The sequence below is a fragment of the Trachinotus anak genome, unplaced genomic scaffold (genome assembly GCF_046630095.1).
Source record: "Trachinotus anak isolate AG129_WGS33_773 ecotype Australia unplaced genomic scaffold, CSIRO_AGI_Tana_v1 ptg000034l, whole genome shotgun sequence".
Taxonomy (NCBI): domain Eukaryota; kingdom Metazoa; phylum Chordata; class Actinopteri; order Carangiformes; family Carangidae; genus Trachinotus; species Trachinotus anak.
The window spans coordinates 5602717-5630686 of NW_027273885.1; the positions used below are offsets into that span (position 1 = coordinate 5602717).

The 27970-nt window shown below is 40.3% G+C and overlaps 1 protein-coding gene across 4 annotated transcripts in view; it reads left to right on the forward strand.

The window, feature by feature from the left end:
* Positions 1–27970, forward strand: part of dscamb (Down syndrome cell adhesion molecule b) — a 122914-nt gene that overhangs the window by 68882 nt on the left and 26062 nt on the right. For 3 of the 4 annotated variants that reach the window (XM_071471737.1, XM_071471738.1, XM_071471741.1), the window contains 8 exons: positions 13662–13808; positions 14324–14602; positions 15235–15510; positions 16265–16561; positions 17617–17889; positions 19980–20258; positions 20450–20569; positions 23642–23821. In XM_071471737.1, the coding sequence (XP_071327838.1) occupies positions 13662–13808; positions 14324–14602; positions 15235–15510; positions 16265–16561; positions 17617–17889; positions 19980–20258; positions 20450–20569; positions 23642–23821 (1851 nt within the window). Of the gene's footprint in view, positions 1–13661; positions 13809–14323; positions 14603–15234; positions 15511–16264; positions 16562–17616; positions 17890–19979; positions 20259–20449; positions 20570–23641; positions 23822–27970 lie in introns of those variants that run through there. The other variant, XM_071471742.1, reaches the window with a different exon arrangement.

The following is a 27970-nucleotide window of genomic DNA, read 5'->3' on the forward strand; positions in this document are numbered from 1 at the left end:
ATCCCTCAGGCTATAGGTTGTGTTGCTGGCATGAAATCGTGAGCATTGCTTGTCATCTGTTTCCTGCAGCTCTGATACCTCTGCCCTTGTCTTCTATTCCCTGACTTCCTTTTTTCACATTTTCTGACTTAGTCTTTCTTTCTTGTCTCCCTCCCTCTGTAAACACTTTTATTAAATCCTGCATATAAACAATGCAATAATACTCACTCCTGCCATGTCTTCCTTCCCCTAACATCCCTGTGACCTGCTTTCTCAGGTAAATGAGAGCCCGAGGCAGGTGTGTAATCCAGAGTAAGCTTCTGACCCTTTTACGTGCTTCATTGAGTCATTTCCCATAAAGAACAACAGGACTGCATTGTGAAATGGATTTTATTATTGCTGCTGTTGCTAAATATTGAAGCATAGCATGATCATTTTGCTGGAGGCCATATCTGTCAGAAGTGTGATATACAGTTATGTGGATTATTTGAAGTTGCCATGTACTGTGGGCCAGATTTCACCCAGATTCTTTAACAGGATCATTGTCTTGTTCAACTCTGTTATTTGCTCAGTAAAGTCAGGAGAGGAAATATTATTGCTGTGAAGATGTTTTAATGAATGACATAACATTTGTATGTTTTTATTCCAGCAATATTCCTGCAATAATGATTTAAAAGCTAAAGATTAAAAAAAATGAAAAAGGGGGGGGGGGGGGGGGGAACAATAGTATATAATTGGCATCAGTGCTATAATTCATTGAGATAAAACTGCATGCTAGCCCATGCAACTTCTGTTTAATATATATTACAATACAACATTGGATAATATAATGATATTAGCATAGATTTGCACTGCAGCTAGTTGGCTGTGATTGCTTATATGCTGACCTTTTCCAGAAGCTTTTAAAAGGGCAGACATCAATAACACTATGTTCTCCATTCTCAGCTTAATTTATGACAAATGTTTGTGTTGCATGTCTTTTCTTAGTGAAACACTCAATAGATAGATTTATATCCTGTTCTTCAATGTACCTTATGACGCTTAGGCAAAGATGTAGAAGAAGGTGAACTCACCACAACTGGAAATTTTATTTTGCTTACCTCTACCTTGTGTTACGGAGACTGTAATAGATACAGTTCTTTAGACGTGACTATGTTTGTCTTGCCGATGACCAGTGACTGGGATACATAATTATTCCACCAGTGAGCTATTATGCCTCAGCTCTGACACAGGACAGCATCTTGCTCACAGAAGACTCAAGCTATTTTCCATTATTGTGTGTTGTTGACATGGATTTGAAAATAATGGCAGATGGCGTCAGAGATTGTGTTGTGTATTGCAGGCGATTGACCCACAGCCTTATACGGGAGATATTTGAGCAGAGTGTGTGAACGGATCAATGGTATTGTGGTATTGTTGTAGCTTGGGGCAGACTCTCTGGGTATGACGCTGCGTGTGTGTGTGTGTCTGTAAAGACCAAGATGTCGGCACACCGAATCCCTCCTTGCAGACAGGTGGGCTTAACAGACATGTTTTTGTGAAGTCTGGAGCAGAGAGGGCTCCACACTGTACAGGGAGGGAATACTAATGATAAAAAAGCATGGTATACATCTACCAACTCTCCAATATGAGTCAAATAGTGTTAGGCTGAGATTTTCGCTCATTTATTTATACATTTATGGTTACATCTCACTATTTGAAATACACAGGAGTTGCTGATCTATAGTTCATTGTTACTGCTGGTGTCTGCATTTCCATGTGCTGGAGGTGCTGTAGGAAGTGAAGGCCAGGACATATACATGATATGGATGATAACGTTCAATTATCACTTCATAGTTGAAGTGATAATTGTCACTTCAATTATCACTTCAACTATGAAGTGATAGGAGGGATTCAGTGTGCCGACATTATCACTTCAACTATGATTTAATATTTAACACACTTGCTGTTGTTGCCAGTGACCAGAGGTGTCACCAGATCAACCAGGACTGAAGCTGTAGTTAGATGACTGCACATGTACACGCTGTAATAGGCCTAAATCTACAAGAACAGAGAAACTATGGTTCTATATGACAGCTTTGGTGTGAAGCACACAGCTTAGGTTTTCATACAGTCTTAAATTGTTTGCTGCATAGCAAACATTAGTGCACTAAAAATACAATTGTGGTCAGAGGCGTAGCTCTCCCTGAGGCCGGGTGGCTTACTCTGCACAGCTACGTCTTGTATAAATCGCTAATGTGTTTATCTTTCAGAAAAATGCTGAGTGAGATGGATTATGGGTCAAGATTTTGGCATTAGCTGTCTCCTCAGCAGCGAGTGAGGCCTGAAGTCCTGTCTCATTAGTGCATTTTTTTTCACCCCTGTTGCCCTGCACCCTCGCAGAGTTTATGTAATGACACTGAGTGTTTCAGTCGTGTCAGTGTAAGACTGAGGTTTGTGAGAGTCCGCTAGTCCACATCTCAGTTGGCAGCAGTTCTAAGTCACGACATTAATGTAGTAGCTTCTGGACAAAACCCAATCGTCCTTGTAGTTTCTTGCTCATGTGCTTGTTTGTGTTTTTTTTTTTTTTGTATGTACTGTATGCAACTTGAGTGTTTATAGTGTGTGCTTGCATGTCAGTGTGTTACACCACAGCACATCCAGGGGCCGTCTATCTTTATTGCATTGTGTATGTGTATATCAGTATGTCATAGTTTAGTGTGCTTTTGCCTGTGCAGAGCAACCCAAGGAATCGATTATTGAGGGGGCCTGACAGCTCTGCTCTCCGGATGCAGCAGAATACATACTGTAGCAAGGGAGCGCCATCAGTTGCCCTGACAACACCAGTGCCTGTCAACACCTCCGTCTTAATAGTGACAAATTGTACTTATTACATCAGCGTTAATTCCCCCCGATCTCCCTCAGATGAAGATACTTAGCCCAGCGCTGATCAAATTGTGTCAGCATAATTACTGGGAACAGAACCCTATTAAAAACCAGGGCCTCAGACGCACTGTCCAGACTCATCCACAGGCCTATCACTCAACATGCATCTCTGCGTAGGAAGTAAGGGCGGGGGGGGTATAGGGTGGAGGGAGATGGGGAAATGAGGGGGATGAGGAAAGAGGAAAGAGGAAGGGAGAATGTTATTCTGAGACAGTTGTATGAACAAAGACTGCAGGAGTTGTCCACTTTTAATATATTTTGACTGAGGCACTGGTGCTGTGTCCTGCAGCAAAGATACAGGATAAGATTAAAAAGCACTAAATTACTGTAATTAATTACAAAATAGCAAATCCTGTCTGCGTCAAAGATCTTTCAAGCGCTCATAGGGGTCGCTGGTAGTGATGAGTATCAGTTGGTTGCAGTTCCCCTGAGCTCCACAGAGCATTTTAGCATCTTTCAGCTCATTGTTTTGTTTTTCTGTCCAACACCTTTGCTGTTTTTGTTCACTCTGACGGTTTGTTGTTTTCAGCCCCAGCAGTCACTGTATTCTCGTTGTCCAGCATCAAAGTTAGTAATATACGTGAGTAAGCAACTGTTTGCAAACACATTTGCCATGCCATTTTAAAAGGTAATAATTTCTCAGCAGGTTACAGTTGTGAATATTCCCTCGCACTCTGACTTTTGACATTTTCTGACTTTTGTAAATTTGTTGTTAATTAATCGTGGTCATTATAAATTTCCTACAGATCTACAATCACAACATGTAACACTAGAAAACTTTACAATTAAGGATATAAATATTACCAGAGTAGGACTCTCCTTTCCCCCCAGAGTGAGAGGAAATCACTGTTTGATGAAACAATTTCATTTATCTTAGGGAGCTGTCAGGGAGGGGCGTTTTATTGGGAAGTCAGATGGGGAAACATGGGGCCCTCTGGGGGAGAAGTCGGTAAATGTGGACTATACAAAAAACAAATGATTAAAATTTGAAATTTCATTAAAGCTTCAGCCTAGTTTTACAATAACTGCAATTACCATAAGCAATTTTCACAGCTCTATAGATATGGATTTAGCATTGCCAGTAGCTCAACAGTGAATTAAGTCTCTCTCTCTTTCCCAGTGTGTTGGTCCTGAATGGCGCTGGAATGGAATTCACAAATTAGTGTCGTCTGATGGAAATGTGCTAATTGCTGTTGTTAAGCTGCTGCAATAATTAGGTTATGATGGCAGACTGCTACACATGTTGCACACACACACACACACACACGCACACACACACACACACACACACAGACATACACACACACACACACACACACACACGAGCAGCCCAAAGCCAGCATCCCCTCTCCAGCATGGTGGAAATAGAAGGCTAGATTTAATTACTCATTTTACTATCCATCTGTGAGTATTATTTACCAGACATAGAGTCGTACACAGAGTGCAACAGTTGATAACAGTTTCTCCTGCTGTGGGTAACAGAGATGCCTTTTTAAATTACAGACACTGTAATGTAGTAACACTAAATAAATGAGTAGTTTGCTGTTCATTTGGCTGTGGAAATATCTGCATGGTAACATGATAGGGACATTGCACAAATGCAGGAGGATTAAAAGTTTGTGTAACATGAGCTGGGATCTTCACCTGGCTTGAGAATTTAATTTTTCAGCAGATAAACAGATCCCGCTTTTGCAGCAATACAAATAGAGTGAGTGATGGTAGTGGACCAACTTGCCTAAGTTACTTGCAACATTAATTAATTGATTTCAACATGTTATAGCAGCAAATAAACAAAAACCTTCAGGAATTCCAGTCCCACAAAAAATATGAAGCCACACTTCAATTGTTCCAAGCCATCAATGGCTTTAAACTGGAACAAAACATTTGTAATTTTATGAAGCCACCGGGGCACGAGACAACCTGGTTGTGCAGTACATGAAATAATCCACCAGTGTCTGAAGCTGAGGGAGCTGGTGTGGTGTTATTTTTGGCTACCTACAGTAGCTCCTATTGTACCTTGGTGCCAGCTGAGTGAGTCTGTCTGTAACTTTGTTTCTCTCTTGCTTTGTCACTAAACCTGTTGGTTGATCCATAACCTTGGTTTAATCGCCAATAATATGAAATGAAATCATTGCCTTCGTGTGTATACAGGGTGTAAAATTTAATCAACAACTACATTTGCCACTCTGTTGATTGCTTTACTTATACCATGTTTTTATGAGAAAAAAACGTGTGGAAGCAGATCAAATATATTTTCTATTTTACAGCGAACTTAGAAACATCTTTAAAGTCACCTGCTTTGGACCTTAGGTTATTGTCTCTGATAACATCATGTCTATCCTGCTGCCTGACTGAAAACCCGCCTTAAACTTGTGTTGTTGTTGTTGTTATGATGCTGCTGTCTTGACGTTCTTTCAGGTGCAGACCTGCTTAGCAACATGCTGTTTAATGGCTCTGGGCTTCAGCAGAGATTACTGGATTGCTAACCTCATCAAAGACATCAACAACCCCCAGACTCTTTAACCTTGGAGACCCGACTCTCCTTTTCAGCAGTTTTTGTGATGTGTGTGTGCGAGTGCACGCCTGCAGCCAAGCTCAGCAAGCTACTATACGTTAATGTAAAATTAATCCTCTCTCCATGCGTCCTTGTAGGAGGTTGCTCTCCCGTTGTGACATGAACCTTGTATTCACACAGGTGCAGTGCTGCTTTTCCTCTAGCTCCACCATTGTAGCATAATCTAGTTTCCTATCCCTGAAACAATAGAAAACCTCTATGTAGCCTGTGGCTGTGGAATCCATGTGCAGTCTAGTGTTATTCATCTGTCATCTATAAGTATAAGTCCTCATTTTACACTCCTTTACCAAATTTCAGTGTTCAGTGATGTGTGACAGTATTTACAAAACTATATTTAAAATGCTCCAAAAATGTTCCACTTTATGACACAGTTCTAGAAATAATAACCAATTTGTTACACCTCAAAGTGTATTTATGTACTAACAGTTTTCATAAAGACCAAGACATTTTTCCAACATCCCTAAATATATTAATTCAGCATCTAATTGATATAACTAAGAAAATGAAACCTCACATATCAAATTCATTTTTTAAACTTCTGTCCACATGATTTATTACAGTAAATCTGTACTGTGCATGATGCTTCTGTGTCCACTAAATCTGCAACAGTGTAGCAATCTGACCAGAGAGAGCAAATACTCTGAGATAGTGGGGTCCCCATGATTTATTAAAATTACATCTTTCACTTGTGCAGTTGTTTATTAAATATGAATTGTTCATCTCATGGCAGTTGGACATTTTTTGCATGAATTACAATGCATCAATTATTTATGGTGTATGAAGGCACATTTTTAATTTAAAGGATTGGTGGTATAACACTATCAGTCATTGCATTTCACTCTGTCTGCCTCTTTCGTAACTGTTTCTTGTTTGGAAAGAACTCTGAAAAAATAAACAAAGAAATATATTTTTGTAAAGACCAAAGTGGGTGGCATTTAAGTGTTATTTTAACAGATCAAGTGTGAGTGGCTCGTGGCCTTAAATTGTGTTTTGTTGTAGCTGCAACACCGGGAGTGGTGCAAAACAATAACAATACAAACCAATTTTGTATTAAACCAAATTTAAATTCACACTTGCTGTTGATGCTCCAGTCGTTCTTCGACATAAGATAACTGAACGGGTAGATTTAGGGGACTCAAATACTCTTATGACACACAGGCATGTTTTAAAGATTCAGTGAAAAAGATGTTATTTCCTACTCTCTCTTTTTGATCCCAACAGCCTTCAGTGGCATCAATCACATATCACACATCTGTACTAGAATCTAACAGTCTCAGCATGTCTTTACATTTGATAAGCCCTTTATCATCACTTAACATTACATAATGATGCATTTTATTATGGACAACTTGAGGTCGTATTTGTATTTTTATTTATCTTTTACTTTTAGATTAATTTTGTTGTTTTTTTTCTGCTTCCCCAGAGTTAATCTCTTATATGGCCAACAGTAATTTCAATATCTAGAAGGATTTTGTACCGTGCAACTAAATGCTAAAATATAGCTTTGGGGTCAACATGTAGGTAAAGGTAGGTGTTTACTGGATGTGGGCGTTTGAGACTGCAGGATTTCATTGCAGTGTTCTGACACAGCCAAACACTGCTTTAGCATTCAGGACACAGAGGGAGAGACAGAAAGGGGGAGAGAGAGAGACCAAGCAGCAGAGACAGAGAAGAAGCAGGAGAGGAAGTAGAATGAGCCAAACAGGAACACAGAGGTTTTTCAGGCTGAATAAGAGACAGAGAGTCTCTTAGCATTCCAGCTCTGATGCCAAAACTTTCACTGAACCAAGGATTCCTTCTTCACCGGGGCTTCAATGGCAGCTCTGTCATTTACTTGTATTTCTTAAATCTATTCACACAGCAGGTGCATTGAGAGGAAGAGATTTTTATAGGTGACTTTTAAAGGTGCTGAAGGCTTTTGCATTTGTCTAGATTTTAATAATATTAGCTTAAGTATTTGCAAGATAATCTGCATTTTCATTTGGTCCAGTCATAGTCTGCACAATTGTTTTTTCTTTGTGGTCCCTAAACAATTTGAAGGTGTTGCCCATAGTATCGATGAGACTGTACGTTTGGGCTTGAGAGCATCAGATCACATTTGCTGAAGATCCAGCATGTTCCCAATAGTTCATCCATGCAAAAGGGCCATATATGATCTTTTTCTTAGAAAATCGCTTATTCTGCAACAGCTTCGCAAGACCTGACTTGGTGCACTGCTAGATAGCAATCTCACCCAGTGCTTCCACCTGTGACCAGGAGTTATGGCTCATCATTATACACTTAACTGACGACAAGTGGACAGTGCAATCACAGTTTTGGAAACTTATCCAAATGAGACACAGAAATGTAAACATCAGTATCTCAACATTTTGGGAAATATGTGTTTACTTTGTTGTCTGGCAGAAAATGTGATGTGAAGATTGTCTGTCTGTCCATCTAATATAAGGCTACAACCAGGAGCTGGTTAACTAGGTTTAACACAAAGACTTGAAACAGGTGGAAACAGCTGGCTTGGCTCTGTCCAAAGGTAACAAAATCTGCCAGCTCATTAATTAAACTCATTAATTAACATGTTATATCTCATTTGTTACAAAAATGAGACGTACAGAAACCAAATCTGTGAAAACTCCAAATCATATGCCAGATCTTGTTTTGGAGGAGTTGCCAGGACTCCAGTAAATTACTACATCCAGCCAAAAAATACATAGTAACTTGGTTAAGTGGTGCTCTAAACCACCCACTGATAACTTAAAGAGAACTAAGCCATATTACTGCAAGCACCTGTAACAACAAAACATGACACTGAAGTTTGACATTCAGTCCCAGGTATTTTTAATTTCGCCAATAATATTGTTAATGCCCTTCCATGACTGTACGGTGGAGGAGGTTGTATCCATTGATTTAAAGAGTGTTGCAGCAGTTTGACCATTAGCATGTCTTTTATTGATTTCGGAGTCATTGTGTTAATTAAATGGATCCTGGAGAGCCACAGTGTCTGCAGTCACCTAGTGGTCTGCTATGTGCAGTAATGCAGTGGTTACAGCATGACACCTACAGCACAACACCAGGCAAGGGGTTCAGCACTGTTTGATATACTGTATCTTCTTCATCGGTGCATAAGTGTGACTGTGTATTGTTTAAGCATATGCTAATCTGAACATACAGACAGTCAGACAGATTAACAATAGTTATTTCTTGGTTGGATGTGCAGAATAGTCATAGTGCTCATTTCAGTTTCTCTGCATGTAGCCGTGCAGCCCTGAGGAGCTCTGCGTTGGAGAGTTCAGTCCTGCAATCTGACCTCAATCAGCTCAGATTAAAGCTGTGATCTGATCTCTGGCCCCTGTTTCGCGATGCAACGTACCCCCGACTCTGAGCAGGCAGAAATTAGTCTGAGAATGCAGAATTCACTCCTCTGACGTTACCACCACAGTAGTGAATGCAGTACGTCCTCTCTAATGTCTCAACGTCTGTGTACAGATAAACAGTGAATTGCAGTATTGTGCAGCGAGGGTCCATCACTGCTGAATTAATGGAGAAAAAAGATGGAGCTGTAGAGAGGCTCTCTATCCAGGTTAACAGCACACTAAGACCTTTTTAAGTAACATTTAAGCTGTAAAATCTTTTTTTTGTTAATTTTTTTTTTTTGTGCAGATAGAGTGTACAGTAAGCCCAGGATAGACCGTTATCTTTGATTTTAATTTAATATCTGAACTGACTCAGGAGAGTGGAAGTGGGCCAGAGAAGTTACCACACAGACGCAGAACATTCGTAAGCCCATTTATCATCGGTCTGTCTCTGCTGACCTGACTAGAAGTGGGTCCCTCCTCACTGTCTGACTCACAGTGTACTGAGAGCCAGTCCCACCTTCCTCTTTAAACAATAACCGCTAAACCTGTTACAACTCACACATACTGTGTCATTTATCTAGTGTAATGTTGTTTATTGGTGTAACTCATCTGAGAGAGTTAATCTTATACTGGATAATGTGCCTTAGTTTCATATTCAAAACTGATGCATTGGTATCTAAGATAAATTAAACTTTGTACACAGACAGGATATGTATGTCAGATTATCATGTAGACACATTTTGATTTAATTTAAAGAAAATTAAAGGTACCATGAGGATTTTTGAGCACTGGCACCGGTGGGGAGGAGTTTTTCTTACTAGTGGATCTCTGTTTTGATTCTATCGTTTCACGCTATACCCACAGTTGTTTGTGGTAACGTGCTAAGGAATGCAACAAGACAGTAAAGAAGCAAAAATGAATTTAAGAGTAGTGCATTTTGATGAAAATCACTGAATCTTAACACAATTTTAGTTGTGTTAAGGGCATCTTTAAGAGAAATAAACAGCGTCTTAGGTTAATCACATCACAAGTTGTTTTATTTCTGTAGTTTTCAGCTTTTTGAACAATGTTCTGTTCATTTCCAACATACAAACTTATTTTTTTCAGGCAGCTTCGGATGCAAAAAAAAAGAAAAAAAAAAAAAGATTTTGCATGACCAGTTTGAATAAACACATTACTAGTTTATCACTAATTCATTCTAGATACTGAGTTGCAGATTGTGAGCTAAGATGTGACCAGCTCGGCTCTCATTTAAATCACATCGAGCTCCGGAGCGTCTGTTGGCAGTGAGGATGCTGTGACACTAGCTCATCTGTACGTCGAGGCTTATTTAGCCTGCTGAGAGTGAGAGCCTGCTGTTCGTATTAGATTCTGTCTCTGCCAAAGTGGGGATGATTAGATAAAGTGTGTTTGGTGGAGTGGAGCACTTTTTCACTTTACAGTAGCAGTGGCTGTGAATGAATGGAAGGAAGCGTTTAAGAGGACATTGTGCATAATTTCTTACTTGACATAGTGGTTTTGTGAGAGGGAATTACTCCTAAATGCTGATGTACTGAGTGAGTTAAAGACAAAGCAGAGGAATTAAAGGGGAGCGGGTTGCAAAGAAGAAATACAATACAATACAATTCAACACAATAGCTCTCATTTTGAATCCCCTCCCCACTGTAGCGTCCCCTCTGCCTGCACTTCATTCTGTCATAACACAATAACTGAGCTCTGACATCTTAAAAGGCATTGCAGGAGCATAGAGGTGCTTGAAGAGAAAATTGCAGCAGCTCACAGCGGCTGGAGTGAAATACCATTTTGTCTCACTCAAGATGGATTCCACAGTGAGATTTCAGAGGACCAGTACAGAATCAAAATGGAGAAGCCAGAAGGGAGGAGAGAAAAAAGGGAAAGAGGCAGTGTGTGTGTGTGTGTGTGTGTGTGTGTGTGTGTGTGTGTGTGTGGAATGGACAGCTTCTGAGGAGATATGTGAATTTTGTTTTTGCTGCAGCATGGTAATATATAGTCTCCAGGGATTTCAACTTTTCCACATATACTGTTATTTATTGGTGAAATATTTCCAATCTTTCTTTCACTTTTTATAATAATCACAAACACGTGATCAATAGCAAAAAGTAGGTGAATATTTACAATAGAGGAAGCACTTACCGAAATGCAAAGCCATATGAAAGATGAAATGAAATGAAAAATCAACTTCTCTGTGATAATGGTGTTAAAAAGCAAAAGCTTTTTTTTTTTTTTGCATCTGGCCTCCTCAACCTCTGAGAAGATTTTCCTCCCACCAATCGTCTTGCATACTGACATGCATGCATGGCTGCCGGCATCCTATCACACACACACACACACACACACACACACACACTCTACATGCAGTCACACCCTCTCTCCCTCTCTTTATAGATTCCACTTGCTGGTTGCCCATCTAACCAGTAATGTAACCAGTGAAAACCCTTCAGGACATCAAATCCATGGAATCTGTTGTCGGTTCTATCTAGGTCAATGCCTACAATAGCTGTACAATTTTTTTCTCTCTGCACGCCCCCCATTTGCTTAACCCCACAAGGTTGATTTTGCTTTGCATGTATAAACAACAGAAATGCATATAAAATGTGAGCATATTAAACATGCTTTCATAGATAATGGTCTCAAGTGGAATATTAAAACATGTAGTGGTCTGATGTTAATATTAGTCTAACATTATATCTAGGTTATTAAGTTTTTACACCTATTATCTTTGGACTGTGTAAGTATTCAAACTGTTTTCTTGTACTGTAACTCAACACAATATTAGAGCCCAACAAGAAGAAACGTTGAGGCAACACCGCAATAATAGTGTGACATACAGTCTTTCCCTCTCTGACCTATAGGGGATGATGTCATGTGACCTAAAGAAGGTGGCACTTAATTTGTTGACCCATATAGACAAGAGAAACCTCTGTACCTGCTTGAAATATCTGTTTGGAAGGCCATTCTCACTGACAGCAGTAAATATTAAAACTGCACCAGTGCACTGTAAATAGGAAGAAATATGTGGAATTTATCACTTCAGAACCCTTTTGGCTAATTCTAACTTTTGTTTGACAGACCCACTTCTCTTTTTTTTTTTTTTTTATCATAAATTTAAAAACCACACCATACTGCACGTGTTTTACTCTGAAAAATCTCAAGAAACCCCACAACTCCCCTCATTCAACTTAAATGAATTACCCACTGCTAATCTGCTTTAGCAGCTCCCACGCAGCCCCAGTTCGTTCTACTTTTGGATAAATCGCTGATATGACTGCCTTCAGACATGGGCTGCAATCAAAATCAAATATGCAGAGAGATTTTTTTTGCTAATCTAAGCAGTCAAAAAATAATCTAAAAAAAATAACCTTAATGAGAGTCACCCAGGAATGTACCAGTGTTAGTGCCTGTGTAGGTTTCTCCCCCCTCTTAATATTCCTCATCCAGATGCCCATAAACAGTCAGAGTATTATTGTTGGGCCTTCATAACAAGGTTCTTGCACAGTATGAAAAACACATGAACTGCCCCACCTTGATAATCTAACACAGTAAACACAAAGCCTTAATTTGATTTTGTCGAAGTTTCCTGACAATCGTTTCATAGTGCCAAGTTTCCATATCAATACACACATTATGTTACACTCTGCTTACTGTCAGTCAGGTCACACACACACACACACACACACACACACACACACACACACACACACATGCAAGACGAAATAGAAACCTCTTCCAGTGAATAATCCCTAATGAAACATGACACCTTACAAACTATACTGTCACATCCAAGGCTTCTTGTTTATGACATCTTTTATTAGCTTAGTGAGCAGGTGATTTAAAAGTGGTAAAATATTTGTGGTGTGAAATGATGACATTTGCTCTGAATGTTTTCCACCTTATTTACACACATAACAAAATCAGTAGGGAGGGATGCAAAGACGATGAAGACTTTTTAATCTGTCCAGTGGTATTTCCCTTGACCCCATGATGTCGTTGTACGTTGTTTTTCTTCTTGACCCTGTTAATGTTACCTGCAGCTGTTACAGGGCTGTTTCTCTCCAGGCTTTAAAGGCTTCCTTAGCTGCCTCTGTCTTAGCATGCCCACCACTGCACAGTGAAGACAACCTCCTGTAAATTGCTTTTTCGATCAGTTTTGACATCAATCTGCTCCCATGGGAATGTGAGCATTCATGTGATGGCGGAGAGGAAGGTTTCATTCTTTATGAATGTTGACAACCCCACTCAGCCTGGTTTGATCTGCAGAATTAACATAATATTACCGTACATACAGAACTGGCTGTGACAGCCAAAGAAGGATTGGCTTTCTATACCAGACAATGGCACCACTGTGGTTTCAGCAACAGCAGAAATCAGAGACAAGACAATACGAGCTGTTAGAGGTCAAAGATTTGATTTTAAGAACATATTTTTGAAATTTATGGATGCATTTTGTCTACCATGATCTGGGTGATACCAATTTTACTGCACTAATTTACAGCATTTCTTCAATTATTTGTGGGTTCACAGTAGAACTTCACATCTTGCTTTACTCCAAATCTCTTGTCATTATTGTTTATTTGCATGAGACAAACGATTTCTTTTTCATTTCGCTCCAGTGAACTTGGTTATCTCATGTAGAAATAAAGAATAACTTCTAAAGGTTTTGTTTGCTCTGAGACTCAAACTTTACCAGAGAAATCCCACAATTGTGTCGCAGTGAATGAATTCTTTATACTGTAAAAATTGTTTTGATATATACATAACCACACAGCTTCTGCCTTTCATGTGTTTCCACTTGCTCTTCTTATCCGCTTCAGGACAAAGATATCTCATCACATCCACGGGAGCCTTGTATATTCTGGACGTCCTGCCTGAGGATGGGCTGAATAACTATCGCTGCACCACACGCCACCGCTACACCGGCGAGACTCGTCAGAGCAACAGTGCACGTCTCATTGTGTCGGGTCAGTAACGCATTCAAACAGGAATCAGTTCAACCGCAAAAACCATAACTCTGCAACTTGTATTGAATATTTAGTCAGTGCCTTAACTCATCATTGCATATGTTTTAAAATTGGGCAACGAAGAAGAATGTCTCTAAATATTAATATTACCAGGAAACTTTAGATCAAACATAAACATGTGAGGAATGTGTTCAGGAGCAGCCATAATTCTTTTGTTACTGACTTCTTTGGGCCAAGTCAGAAACAAAACGATAATTTTATTACAGGTTGTTGTAGGCTGTAGATTATGTTGTATGCCGCAGTGCAGTTTGATGATTCAAGGTAACTTCATATATAATGGAAATACACGAATCAAGACTTTGTAGAACCTTCTGTTTCTCTCTCCTCTGCCTCACATAACAAAATATATAGTTTATAGAACTGAATCTTGACCTCAAGAATCAATATTGGATTATAGTATCAAGCACCTGGCAACACTCGCCACTAATTAACACTAAATTCTCTGCTCCTTACAGACCCCACTAATGCTGAGCCAGGCATCTTGGATGGCTTTGACCACCGAGAGGTGATGATTAATCATCGGGTGGAGCTGCCCTGTAAGGCTTCAGGCTACCCAACACCCAAATACCGCTGGCTGAAGGACAACAGCCCTTTGGAGCCAGACAGCCGCTTCCGCCAGACCATCACAGGGCTGCTGATAGAGAGCACACAGCCCAGTGACTCTGGGACGTATGTTTGTGAAGTGTGGAACAGTTATGGCAACGCTGAGGTCATGGGGCGCCTGTATGTAAAACGTAAGTCTTTTATTTATAGGAAGGATATCTCTGTATTATCTGTAGACTAGTCATTCACATCACATGCTGTGGTCACTTGATGGAAAATGGTGCAAATGAAAAATGGAAGAACTAAAGACCTTATGTCCATGGTCAAAGTGTCCAGTCCATGTAATTACAGTCCATTACTATCATTAACTATAGTCAATGATACAAAGGATTTTACTGAAAAGCATGAGGAAACCAAAGCAACCACAAAACAGATACACACACATTTAGAGTTTATCCAAACTACTGAAGCTCCGTGCTATCCCTCCAGTTTATAACACCTTTGATCATGGAAATAGTAATAAATATGAGGAATGTTGCTTATTTTGTACAACTGACAGTCCAAAACCCAAAGATATTAAGTTTGCTATCATAGAGGACAATACAACCAGAAAATATTCATGCTCTAGAAACTAGAATCAGTGAATTCATCAGACTTTTTATCAGACAAATTATGATTCAAATTGTTGATTAATTTTCTGTGGACTAACCGATAGATCGTTCACTTGTCCTCTCTTTTCTGTATCTTTCTCTCAGTCTTGCTATCAGGTAATCGTTCAAACACCTTTGAAGATGTAGTATTTCTCTTATTTTTGTGTCCTTAGAGCCCTTGAAGGCAGTGGTCAGCCCTCGGAAGGTAAAAGGCAGTGTGGGTAGCAAGGTGTCTCTGTCCTGTAGCGTGAGCGGCTCGGACGAGTACGAGCTGTCGTGGTATCGCAATGGAGAGATAATCTACCCTGGCAACAATGTTCGTTTCACTGGGCTCAACCGGGAGAACCTCATCATGGAGGGAATGTCGAAGAGTGACGGCGGAGCCTACCAGTGCTTCGCCAGGAAGGGCAAGATGTCTGCACAGGACTTTGTGCAAGTCATCCTTGAAGGTAAAATGTGTGCATGTCATTTGTAGGGTGGAGCAAGCACACAAGTGCTGACCAAAAGCCACACCGTGGTAGCCGTCTTATGCATAATCAATGAGTTAGCAGAGACAGGTTCAGGCCTTGAAGATCAATACTGGGTTTATGTGTTAATTGCATCCTGCTGTGACTCTCAGCTCTAGTCTGCCATTAGTATGACCATACCAGACTTCACAAACACATACCAAAACACATGCACACACACTCTCAAATTCAATAGCTTACCTTGGCAGCGTTGCTCAGGCAACTGTCTCCTGTGGCCAGGGAGCTGTAAAAAGAAGATATTGATAATCTATAATCATGTGGAACAGACCTAGATTATCAGAGAGCAGCAGCAGGCAGACACAGACATTTCAAAAGCCAACCGGCCTCTGCGTCTGGGAGGAAGGCTCCTGGATCACTGTTCATGATGAAATCTACACAGATGTAGTGGTTCTGACACAGGCAAAGGCACAAAATGGTGAATTCTAGAAAAAAAAAAGATGTTTCCTTCATTTTTGCTGGCTCTTATGACAAAGCTTTACTGCTGACAGCAAACATCACCTCTCAAACCCTCACAAACCCTGGTGTCAGGAAATACAAACTGGGGTCTTGTGACTGCTATGTAAACCTTCTGTGAAATGATCCTTAGGCTGCTGGCCATCACAAACATGAGGTCACATTTTAACCATTGTTTTATTGTCCTGTCCTCTTCCATTTCCCACCTTGTCCCCTGCTACAGATGGTACTCCAAAGATCCTGTCCTCCTTCAGCGAGAAGGTGGTGAACCCAAACGAGCCGGTCTTCTTGGTCTGCAACGTCAAGGGCACGCCACCACCCAGGTGCACCTGGTCGCTGGACGATGACCCTGTCATCAAAGACAGCCATCACCACCTGGGCCACTATGAGACCCACGAAGGCCACGTGGTCAGCCAGCTCAATGTGACACACACCCAGGTGCAGGACGGCGGGGTTTACCGGTGCACGTGCAGCAACTCGGCCGGGCTCGTGTACCACCAGGCTCGAATAAACGTAAGAGGTGCTTGTCAAATCAGCTCCTCCAAGAACAACAATACACATACCTGTCTGTCTCTCTGTGTGTGTCTGTCCGTGTCTCTCTGTCCAGCTGGCTGCCTGGCATTTGCAGTTGTTTTGGTTCTGAAATGACTTTTTTTTTTAAGGTTTTATTTATTTCTTTGCTTTTATGTTTGTTCTTTTGATGATTTGTTACTTTCCCTTCGTCTTTTGTTTTTCTCTGCCATTGTTGCTCAGCCATTTTTAGTTCTAGTATTAAATCTTTAATCACATTTACATTTCTTTTGAGGTTGTTCTCCACTTATAGATTTTTTTGTGTTCTTTTTCGTGTATTATTTTGTTTTTTTTTTGCTCCCTGTATAATTTTGCAGCTTCATCTTTTTCTTTCCAAATCACTACTGTGCTTTTCCTACATGCCTGTATTTTTAGGCCAGATAAATTATCCTGGTTTGCTGCACAAAAGCATATCTGGATCTTTGGTTCAAAATTGCGCTGGTTTGTAAATAGCCAGAAGAATAATAAATTTCTTTTAGTTGCATGAATAAATGTATCCTTGTTTTGCTTGTGTGTGTGTGTGTGTGTGTGTGTCTGTGTCTGCGTGTATTTACTCAAGCAGCCAATTGAGCTTTTAACAATTAGATGTTAAAGTGATAACCCCTTTTAGTCTTATAAGACACAGAACGTGTAACTGTTATGTGGGTGAGCAGCAGGAGCCGAGTTATAAGTATTAGTAGTACAGTGTTATCTAAACATTCGGTTTTCCTTGGTTAGCACCGTTTAATCTCTATTCTACTTAGAGTTAAGTTGAAGATCTTGCGGTAAAAAGCTTTAAACAGCACTCCGCAGTATTTTGGTGGCAGGCACCATAGGTGTTATCTCAGATATCTCTGTACTAGCAGCTGACCTCACCTTGTTTAAATCTGAAATATATTTGTTAAGTCATGAGTCTGAAATGTTTTGTTTCATTCACAAGAACAGCACACATCAAAAAACCTCAACGCCACTCTCCTTGAAATGTCTGTATATAAGGTTCCTTTCTCATTCTCTGTCACTCTTTAGGCCGCGCCAGCATTCGTCCAATGAAAAACATCACAGCGATTGCTGGACGGGATGCCTTTGTTCACTGCCGGGTGATTGGCTACCCTTACTACTCCATAAAATGGTACAAAAACTCAGCACTGCTCCCATTCAACCATCGGCAGCGAGCCTTCGAGAACAACGGCACTCTGAAGCTGAGCAACGTGCAGCAGGTGGACGCCGGCGAGTATAACTGCAAGGTGATGGTCCAACCCAACAAGATGGACTCTCAGAGTGTCCATGTTCGAGTGAGAGGTAAATCCCATTGTTCTTGGTTCAGCTAAATATGCTGCACATCCTTGCGAAGTTATTGTATTATTGTTGTTGTTGTTGTTGTTGTTGTTGTTGTTGTTGTTGTTGTTGTTGTAATTTCCATTGCATCTTGAGCATAGACTGTTTAAAAACCTGCTTAAAATACAATATTTTCTATTAGTAATATATGCTGCAAAAGATGAATATGTTAAAACAGTTACTCAAAAGCTCAATTTTGTCCTTCATTCCTTGCAAGTGTTCAATTTTAATTTGTACAGCTTGAGACAGACAGATATACCATATACTTGCTTACAGATTCAATGTGCCAAATTGCATTGTTAAATATAAATCAGACAAGTAACCACAAGTTGTTTTTAATTTGATGAACAACACCCCGCTGTGGTTACCTAAGCTGGTTGTTTTTTGTTATTTTGCAAATTTGCTCTCTTGTCTAGAGGTAGATTAGAAAATCAATCAGTCAATCAATACCACTCTCATATCTGCCCACTAAATATAAGGCCACGGTTAGCAAGCCTGTTAGCTCAGCTTTGCATAAAGGCTGTAAACAGGTGGAAACAGCTAGCCTGGCTCATAAAAAGGTGATAAACTCTGCCTACAAGCAACATTAAACCTCACCAAAGAATATTTTTTAATTTTATTTATTTAATTAATTTAGAAAATCAGTGTGACATGTAAAAGGTACAGTTTGTGTTTCCAGTCTTTATGCTAAGCTAACACAGTCGTATTGATCTTGTCTTCTAACTTTGGGAAAGAAAGCAAATAATTGTATTTCGACTCTTTTAAATGGTCACAATTTTTTCCTTGCATTATATGATGATGAAGAAAAATCTCAAATTCTTCATGCCAAAGTCCCATATTTTCATTTAAACTGGGAAATGCAAAGCTTATTGTGATGCACTCTATTTTTCTGCCCCCTGCCTACATGTGCATCTCAACATTGGCCTCACTGGGAAAAAAGCCATAATTAGATAGATGAATAAGTACACGCACTCACAAAGAGAGATAGACGGGTGTATAAATAGATCTCACCACACTGAATTAATCTACCTGATATTCCGCAGTACATCAGAGTAGCTTATGAAGACTGTATCAGTGATATTAAAGAGCTAAGAGACTGATCTCCACTGAGATCTTACAACCTGTAATAGCTAATACTAAAAAGGGCTTCCCCATTATGCCCCATTTCCTTGCCTCTGTACAGTATGTTGGGTTGTTGTCACTATATTACACTTTCCACAGAGCGAGGGAAGCAGAGGGTGAGAGAGAGTGAGAACAAAAAGAGAGAGTGATGATATAAAGAAACACTTCCCAGTGGTGCTATAGTGAGCGAGTGCATTTGTTAATTTACTCTGCTCATGCTTAAAATGCGGAAGTGTCTTTGGGGATCCCTGGAGTCCATTATCTCCACTTTGTTGTGAATTAAATAAGCTGCTAAAGTGCTGCTTATTTCACAGTTATTTGAACTCACTGGACACTCAAACACAGATGACTTGTGTGATGGCTGGAGATTTCCAGACTAGAGCACAGGCAATTTGAATACATCTTATCGTAGAACTGTGTGATTATATTATGCAGCCAGATTGACTTTGAGCTTGGTATGAGCTATAGCTGCAATCTGGGTTTTAGATCACTGGATAATATGGTTGATTGAAGTAGCAGCCAGTGTGGCAGATCTGAAAGTCTGTGGTTTGTAGATTAATAGATGATTATTGATTGATAGACAGAAAACGTTCAGGTTCAGTCAGACTTATTTTTCTAAGCAGCCTTAATGAGTTGTTTTGTCAAAGTTATTTTTTAGTGTCTGAGTGTGCTTGTAGCCTTTTTCTGAGAGGACGAAATGTTCCAGTCTGAGAATGATGGGGACTTATTGCAGAATGCTTTGCTATTCAGGTCTTTTGTGTTCCATCAGTGACCCTTTTAAAGCAAGATAGCTAGAAGATTGTAGGATTATTCTGAAAAAAGGACATAGTACCTGCCACAGAATCCAGGGAATTAAAGTGGTCTTTGAAACTCAAGGCTGAAATAACATTTAATCCTTGACTTTCTTTCTCTCTTACCTCTCATGTCTGCAGTCCCTCCCTACATCCAACCGTTTGAGTTCCAGCGTTTCACCATTGGTCAACGTGTCTTCATCCCCTGCGTGGTCATGTCAGGAGACCGGCCACTGGACATCACGTGGCAGAAAGATGGACGGCCAATCCCCGCCAGCCTGGGTGTGACTGTGGACAACATTGACTTCACCAGCTCGTTGCGAATCTCCAACCTGACTCCCGACCACAATGGCAACTACACTTGCATCGCCCGCAACGAGGCTGCAGCCGTCGAGCACCAGAGTCAGCTCATTGTTAGAGGTAAGAAAGCAGAAAGGAACAGACCTAGTGGACTACTATAATCTGTAGTGTGTTCCGATTTTCATTTTAACCAATCCCCACAGCACCTAACTTCGTTTATTAGTTCCTCCTGTCTTGCTGAAGTTATTTGAAAGACAACCACAATTTCATGTATGACTTTTGCTTGTGTCTGTGCTTGTGTCTATGCGCAGTTCCTCCTCAGTTTGTGGTTCAGCCTGAGGATCAAGATGGGATCTATGGGAAAACTGTGACTCTCAACTGCTCCGCTGAAGGCTACCCACCGCCCACCATTGTATGGGAGCACTCGAAAGGTACATTAAGCACAGAACACATTACCCACTGAAAGTGAACCTGCCAGCAGCAATAGGGAACTATCATTTGGAATTTAAAAAAAATCACAGTTCTGAATTCAAACTCACAGAATAACAGAGCCGTCACCAGGATACTGTACAAGCTGGAAACCAAAGTACTTTATTCAATGTAATTTAACCCAGATTTAGTGGATATAGTGTTATAATATACACTATGCTTATCCCTCACATGACAAATTGCAATCACATAGCTCTCTTTAGTTTTTCAACTCTACTGTCCATCCCATATGATGTGAACACAGCATTAGGAGTTTTTTTCTTTGCTTGGATAAGTCACTGCAACAGTGGCCATGTACAGTGAAGAAGCAGATACTAACAATAGCATTTACAGCATCATGATTAATTTAATTTGAGCTTCAGTGATGTTTTTGGTCTATACTTAACTGCAGTGATTGAAGGCTGCAGCTTTTTCTAGTTTCTATTGCTCTGCGTTGTCCATTTTTATAATCATTAGAATTAACCTCTATACAGACCTATGTACGTATGTATTTTTTGTTGCACAGTATCAAATATGAATCAAAAACAAGAAATGATGATTGACCTGTAAAATATCTAAATTTGATTAAGTTATATTTTCAGTCAGTAGCAAGAGTTATCATGTAAGGATCATTTTGCCAACTACAGTGCAGTATTGCTCAGCTAGCTGGGCCACACATATAAGATAATAGGTTGTGTACCTTAAAGCAGCTGTGTCTGAAGGAGAGTTCTGTACACAGCTGATGTGGCAGTAGTATTGTTTTTGCAGGTGAGTGGGTTCCATTTGCTTCATCCACAGCCAGCACTTACAGGTTTTGTGTGCATTCACATATACACACACACACGCACACACACATACAACCATCTGCAATGCAATGAAAGCATGAGCTGGGGGCTTACAGGGTTTCCACCTGCATCATTAGAGAATCATCAGAGAGCGAGACAGACGGGGTGAAAAAAGACAGATATACAGAGGCAGGCAGAGCGAAGCAGTCAGACAGGCAGGAAGGCAGCAGGTGAGTTCAGCCACTTGAGCAGGGGCAGATGAAGAGGGGCCCCAGGTGTTTGCTCCATCATCCATATAACCAGGGATGAAAGCTTCACCAACAGAAGGACAACAACCAATGAGGAGTGGTGCGTGAGTGTGTGTGTGTTTGCGTGTGTGTGTGCACAAGGCTCCATGATCAAAGGAATGAAAGAATCTTATGTTTTTGTTTTTGTTTTTTTGTTTGTTTTACCCTTTGATGCGATTTATGTGTGTGTGTGTGTGTGTGTGTGTGTGTAGATGTGAGACAGGCCTCATGCTTGATTAGCACTGTCTGACCAGTCCTGATCAGTATGGAGTGTGTGTGTATGTGCATGTGTGTGTGCGCACGCGTGTGTGTCTACTCACTTACTAGTGTTTGAAAGAAGCTTTACCTATCCAGAGGGAAGCCCCTCATGCTTCAGTTGACCAGGCAGCAGGTTTGTTTTGTGGTATTTGAGGCCTCGGTCAAACATATTTACTTCACGTTTTCACATCTTTGCTGTTGCTCTGAAATATGTTGTTACTCAGGGTGTCAGTCAGAGCAAAATGGCAATGAAAATCACCTTGGAAGAAATAAAATGTATCCGGGGTAGGTGGCTTGGGAAGCCGTTGTTTAATTTGTAGTAAGGCAGAGTGCAGTTTGTCCAGAGAATGACTGTCTGGCATGCTTTTACTGCGACAGAAGTAGCTAAGAGCCAGATGAGTGTCTCTGGGAGATATGGAACAGTAAGTAAAGGTCATCTGCTATTAGCATAACGACTCGCACTATTTGGATATGCAAAATCCATAATTCAAGGAAGAACACATCTCCCTCCCGCTCCCTCCCTCTCCGAGCCAGGGGAGCAGGAACAAAGTCACCACTTGACCCTTTGCTTGCCACGGCCACTTGACTGCATTTTAATTAAAAAGCAAAAACCCACAGCTCACCAAATGGTCTAATCTCTACACGCTAACTTTAACACGAGCTAATACAACATCTGGCTCAGTTCACACATGTGTTTAATACTACACGGGCAAGGTGGAATACAGTGCTTTCATCACAATAAGAGGAGCCTGCTCTAAAGACGTTAGCCTTCCTGCAGATTTAAGGCAGCCATTGCAGAGTGAGCTACTATATTGTTTAACAATAGGAAACAAGTGTTTATATCATTTTCTATTAAAAAGATAGATATTAATTAAACATAGGCAGCACAACAGAATATGTCAAAGATGCCAAGTTCAATTATTTCAACAATGCTTCAGTGATGGATTTCAAATGTCAGTCGTATTGGACCTGTGAGAATTGAGGGTAGGCATGTGCAAAGCATTGCTCTGCTTGCTCTCAAATCAGACAAATCCATGCCTTTAGGATGAGTCTGTCCTCGACTTAGATTACATCAAAATGTGTTTTAAGGCCATTAATGTGTGAGTGTTTCTCTGGATCAACTAATTCAACCAACACAAACACAAAGAATAAATCCAGAGAGTTGATACAGAGGAGTAAAGAGTCAGGAGAAATCCTTGTCTAGCCACAGTAAACAAACTTTGAATCTCACTGGCCGGCTGAAGGCCAGCAGCCATGCAAGCCCTTCCTGCTCTCCTTCAGCTTGTTGTTCCTCTGCACCAATCTGCTGTCTTGTTAAACATGAGCATTAAGTCTCTTGTGACTGCATCACAACAGCAGCTCGGTCCGCTTCACTCTGCTCAGCAGCTGTTTGGCGGTTTAAGGATTTAGGCCTGGTGTTAAGAAACATGTTTACAATCCTCCCTAAAACTGACAGGCTTTGTTATGAAATCTGTAAACACAGAGACATGGCTAAATGAATGCATATACACATACACACACACACACACTGATAAACTGGAGGTCAAGTGCTGTATGCTGGTTTAGGGTCATACATTTCTTTTTCTACTAAATTTGAGTTGGATTTTACATCTTAATGTTTTTTTCTAATTATTTAAAATGTTTCTACTCTGTCTCTCTCTCTCTCTCTCTCTTCCTTTGTCTTTTCTCGTGCTACTTGCACCAGGTGCGGGTGTTCCTCAGTTTCAGCCCATCCCTCTGAACAGTGGCTCTCGTATCCAGCTGCTGAGCAACGGTTCGCTGCTGATCAAACACGTGCTGGAGGATGACAGCGGCTTCTACCTGTGTAAGGTCAGCAACGACGTGGGAGCTGATGTGAGCAAATCCATGTACCTCACCGTCAAAAGTAAGAGCCTGCATCAATAGCAGCTGATGGGCAGAAATCTATGTGTTTTTTTAATGTATGTGTTGGAGCAGCAACAAGCTGCTGTTAAAGATGGATATCCAGCTGTGGGCTTGTACAGATACAGTAGTTCCTCTTTGAGTTGATCAACATTAATTTTGTTATAAAAAAAAAAAAATTGGAAGGAAAGGAGAAGCAGATTCAATAGACGAGCTTTGCCAGTGATGAACAAACTGAGTCTGAGTCTGACAGATTGTGGTTATAATCCATCCAAAACAACCCCTCTCTGGCCAAAAAAGCCTATGATGAGATTCAGCTGCATAAAAAAAACACTTTAGAAGCCAAGCAACGCATTAAAAATGCTGACTTGACATAAAGTAAATTTGAAGAAGTGAATGAAAAGATCAATAGGGAAGATGACAAAACAACAGACCCTTAGTAAATCTGTTTAGTGGAGGCTTATGTCCATGCTCATAGTAACACTGAAGGACCAGGAGTTATTGAGCAATTTTCTGAACAAACACATCTGCAGACAGCTCATCCTTCTGTTGCCTCCTCTGCGTGTGCGTAAGCATGTTTCTGTTTGCATGCATGTGTGCACTTCTCACCGCTGTGTTCAGTGTCCCCGACTACAGGTCTCCCGCTTCCAGTGAGCAGTAGCATGTAGCTCCCCTATAGAGCTAGGAGCGGCTCCTCATTTTCATGGTGCTTAGACATGAGTGGGGCTTATTTTCCCTTCGCCACTGTTATCAAACTGGAGCATGAGGAGCCCCGCTGATGGGCAGCCCTCTCTCTGTCTCTATCACTTCTCCTTTCTTTACCCGAAGTGTGATATCTGCAGTAGAACTCAAGTTTGAAAAACATGTGACTGTTTGTGTAGTTGTGTGTATTTTTACATGTGCATTACTGTGTGCATGATTGCGCCCACTCCATATGATATTACTGTTTTATACATCTTTTCAAGCATGCATGCTGTCATCAATACTGTAATCACAGCTATTGTTGCTTATATAAGAACATGAATACAATTACCTTGCACACACATTGAAGTTGAATTTATAATATGAGTCGGACTGGGTGGAACAGTAGAGGTTGGATGCTCTAAAAGTTCTTTATCTAACCCTAACCCCTGACCTCTCTGTGGAAGAACTGCCAAAAAATAATTTATGTAAAACTCCCCTTCTGGATAAATCTTTTTTTTTTAATCATTAATATCAGCGGGCATGTCATGGAAATTCATGTGTCACTGTAATTAAGCCTTGCAGTGCACAAGGCTGAGAACCACCCCTGTGTGCAGCTGTCAGCACTACAGCAGCAGACTCAGAGATGAACATGCTCTTTGTGTTTTCATAGGTCAGTTTGCTGACTGTAGCACCCAGTTGCTATGCAGCAAGTTGACCTATGGCTGTACTTACCTTTTTTGCCTCCATTTTCTGCCAAGCAGTGAACAAACACTGTGGCTGCTGCTACAGTAGACTCAACTCTCAGTAGCATATTTATGTGATATAAATATATGTTTATAACATAAATATATGTTTTTGAAGTGTATTTAAACTTAAGAAAACTACAAGCCAACAATCTCTTGTGTCAAACAATGAAAAATGTTGGTAATAATTTGGAGCTGCATTTGTTCATGATATGCTTGTGCTGTATCTACCGGACTCCATCATATCAATATGACTCTCTTGGAGTCAAAGAGATGGCCTACCATAAACAGGTTAGAGTGAGATGATATAGATCAGTAATCCAATCAGCGCTCTGAACTACAGCGCAGCTCTTCTCCCCCTCTCTCCTCTCTCAGTATGTGTATGTGTTCTCTGTGGTACGGCACTGAAGGCGGACAGTACTAGCAATGTAAATGCAGACGTTTATAAGCCCAATCAAGCCTGGTAATGTGACTGGTCTGTGTGCACAGTTTACACCCTCTTCAGGAGATTAGACAGAAGATTAGACGAATGTTGAAGTGTATTTCCCTCACACCCCTCTGCCGTTTGACACGCGTGTGTGTTTGGAGGAGATGAGCAACTTAATACTGATATATCTGACATAATTGAAAGAGCACTGGCTTATGTATACTCTGTATAGTTTTGTAGGTGTGTATGTTGTACAAATGTGGGAGAAGAAGTCGAGGGCATGCACAGTTTCAGATTCACTGGTCTTCATAGCCAGTTGTATCATCTACCAAAGTAGAGGAGTGTGTGTGTGTGTGAGAGAGAGAGAGAGAGAGAGAGAGAGAGAGAGAGAGAGAGAGAGAGACAAAGAGACAGAGAGAGAGAGAGAGTTGACCCACCAAATGCACACTGCTGTTGCTCCAGGCTCCAGTTTCATGTTGTACTCAGCTCTATCAAAGTGAATTTTGACAGCTTCACTGCTGAATAATGCAAAATTACTTCTCATAACTAGTAGTTTCATTAACATGAACTGTAATTATTATAGCATTATTTACAGATTTCATTATTTATGTCCAAGACATGTTCTTCCCCTTAAGATGAATTTACATTTTCTTTCTAGCAGTATGAGTCAGTTTTCATTAAAATATATTTTTATCTTACTACAAGTTGAACATGGTTATGTACATAAGTAAGTAAGCAAAGTGGGATAATACATACAGACAGTTTCATATTACTGTTATCTATTCATTAAATTAAGTTCATTCTATACTTATTTTCTGTATGCAAATGCAGTCTTTTAGTTTTTTGGTTTTTTTTGGCACAGTGATCTTGCAAATCTTCACTTCAAGCCTTTGAGTGATCTGGTGACATGTCTAATCTCCAGAAAACAACTGACTACTAAAACAGCTAACACACATGGCGGGACTGCATGCCAAACGTTGTTCACATTTTACACCTGGTTGTTTGATGCCGATGACAATATCAATATTCAAAAAATACACCAAATGTATCATTGGTGTATTTTTTGACCTCTGGCAGATTGTCAGTGTCTACATGACATCATTAGAATGATTTTCTTTTCACGCTCTGTCCATTTACTGCAGTGTCATTTAAAACCTCTAAGTCATTCATGATTCAGTTAGCATTGACATTGTCATCTTCATAGTTAGAATAATTCACATTACAGGAAACAGCTGTAAGGTCTTTGGGCCTATGATAATACACTGCGCTGTCCTTCCTCTGCTGCCATTGGCTGCTCAGACATTACATGCTGGCTCAGTCGCTGGCTTGTCACTCATCAACCGGTCACATTTCATGCCCTTTAAACCCCAATCTGTACTCGTACGCTCAAGATGCTTTTCTGTAGAAATGTCCTTATTCGCATGAGTGGTTTGAAAAAGGGAGACCATTACTGTGGCTCGTGTTCGCCATCATCTCTGTAGCTTAGTGTGACCTATGTGTGTGTGTTTGTGTATAATTACGCATTTCTCTTCATTTTTAACACCCAGTTTGTTTGTTATTATACATACTGTAGGTACATTTCATTACTTACATATGTGTTTGCAGTCACATGTCTGTTTTCATTTGTTTATCCTTGCATGGTGTATTGTCTACATTCTGCTTGCACATGTCGTGATTGTTTGGTTGTTTGTGCGTTCACGTGTGTGTGTGTGTATGGTATTAGATGCTGGAACTCTTGACTGCATTTCTGCTTCATTTAAATCCGTCAATACTTCAATTAGAAGCCGTCGAATGGGCTCAAGGGAAGAGCAGTCTGCATGTTTCTCTGTTTTATTTGCACTCTCTGGCTGTCTTTGTTTCTAACATTTCCAGCAATGATTAAAAAGATAAATAACACATTATTTGTTTCATTTTATACCCTTGTTTATCTGCTGGCAGCTGTGTGTATCCTCAGAGTGTCTAAATCCCCCATTACTACAACAAAACATACATTTATTTACCATTTTCAGATCATTTTTTTAGCTACATTCAATCATACCGCTAACAAAATTGTTTTAATCCCAGATGAATATTAGAGTAATACATCATATTTTTTAATCATTGCACATCAGTCTGCACTGTTCCTCTGCGTGTCTCTGTGCATCCTTTGATGTTAGTCCTCTGTCCAAATGACAGTGAATCCTGTAAAGTGACGGAGGAGAATTGTTCTGCCTTCATGATAGCAGAATCCTTTTTGTGCTTCAGATAACTGAAGATCTTTGTAATGTGTGAAATGTTACAGAGCAACTCAATTAAAAAA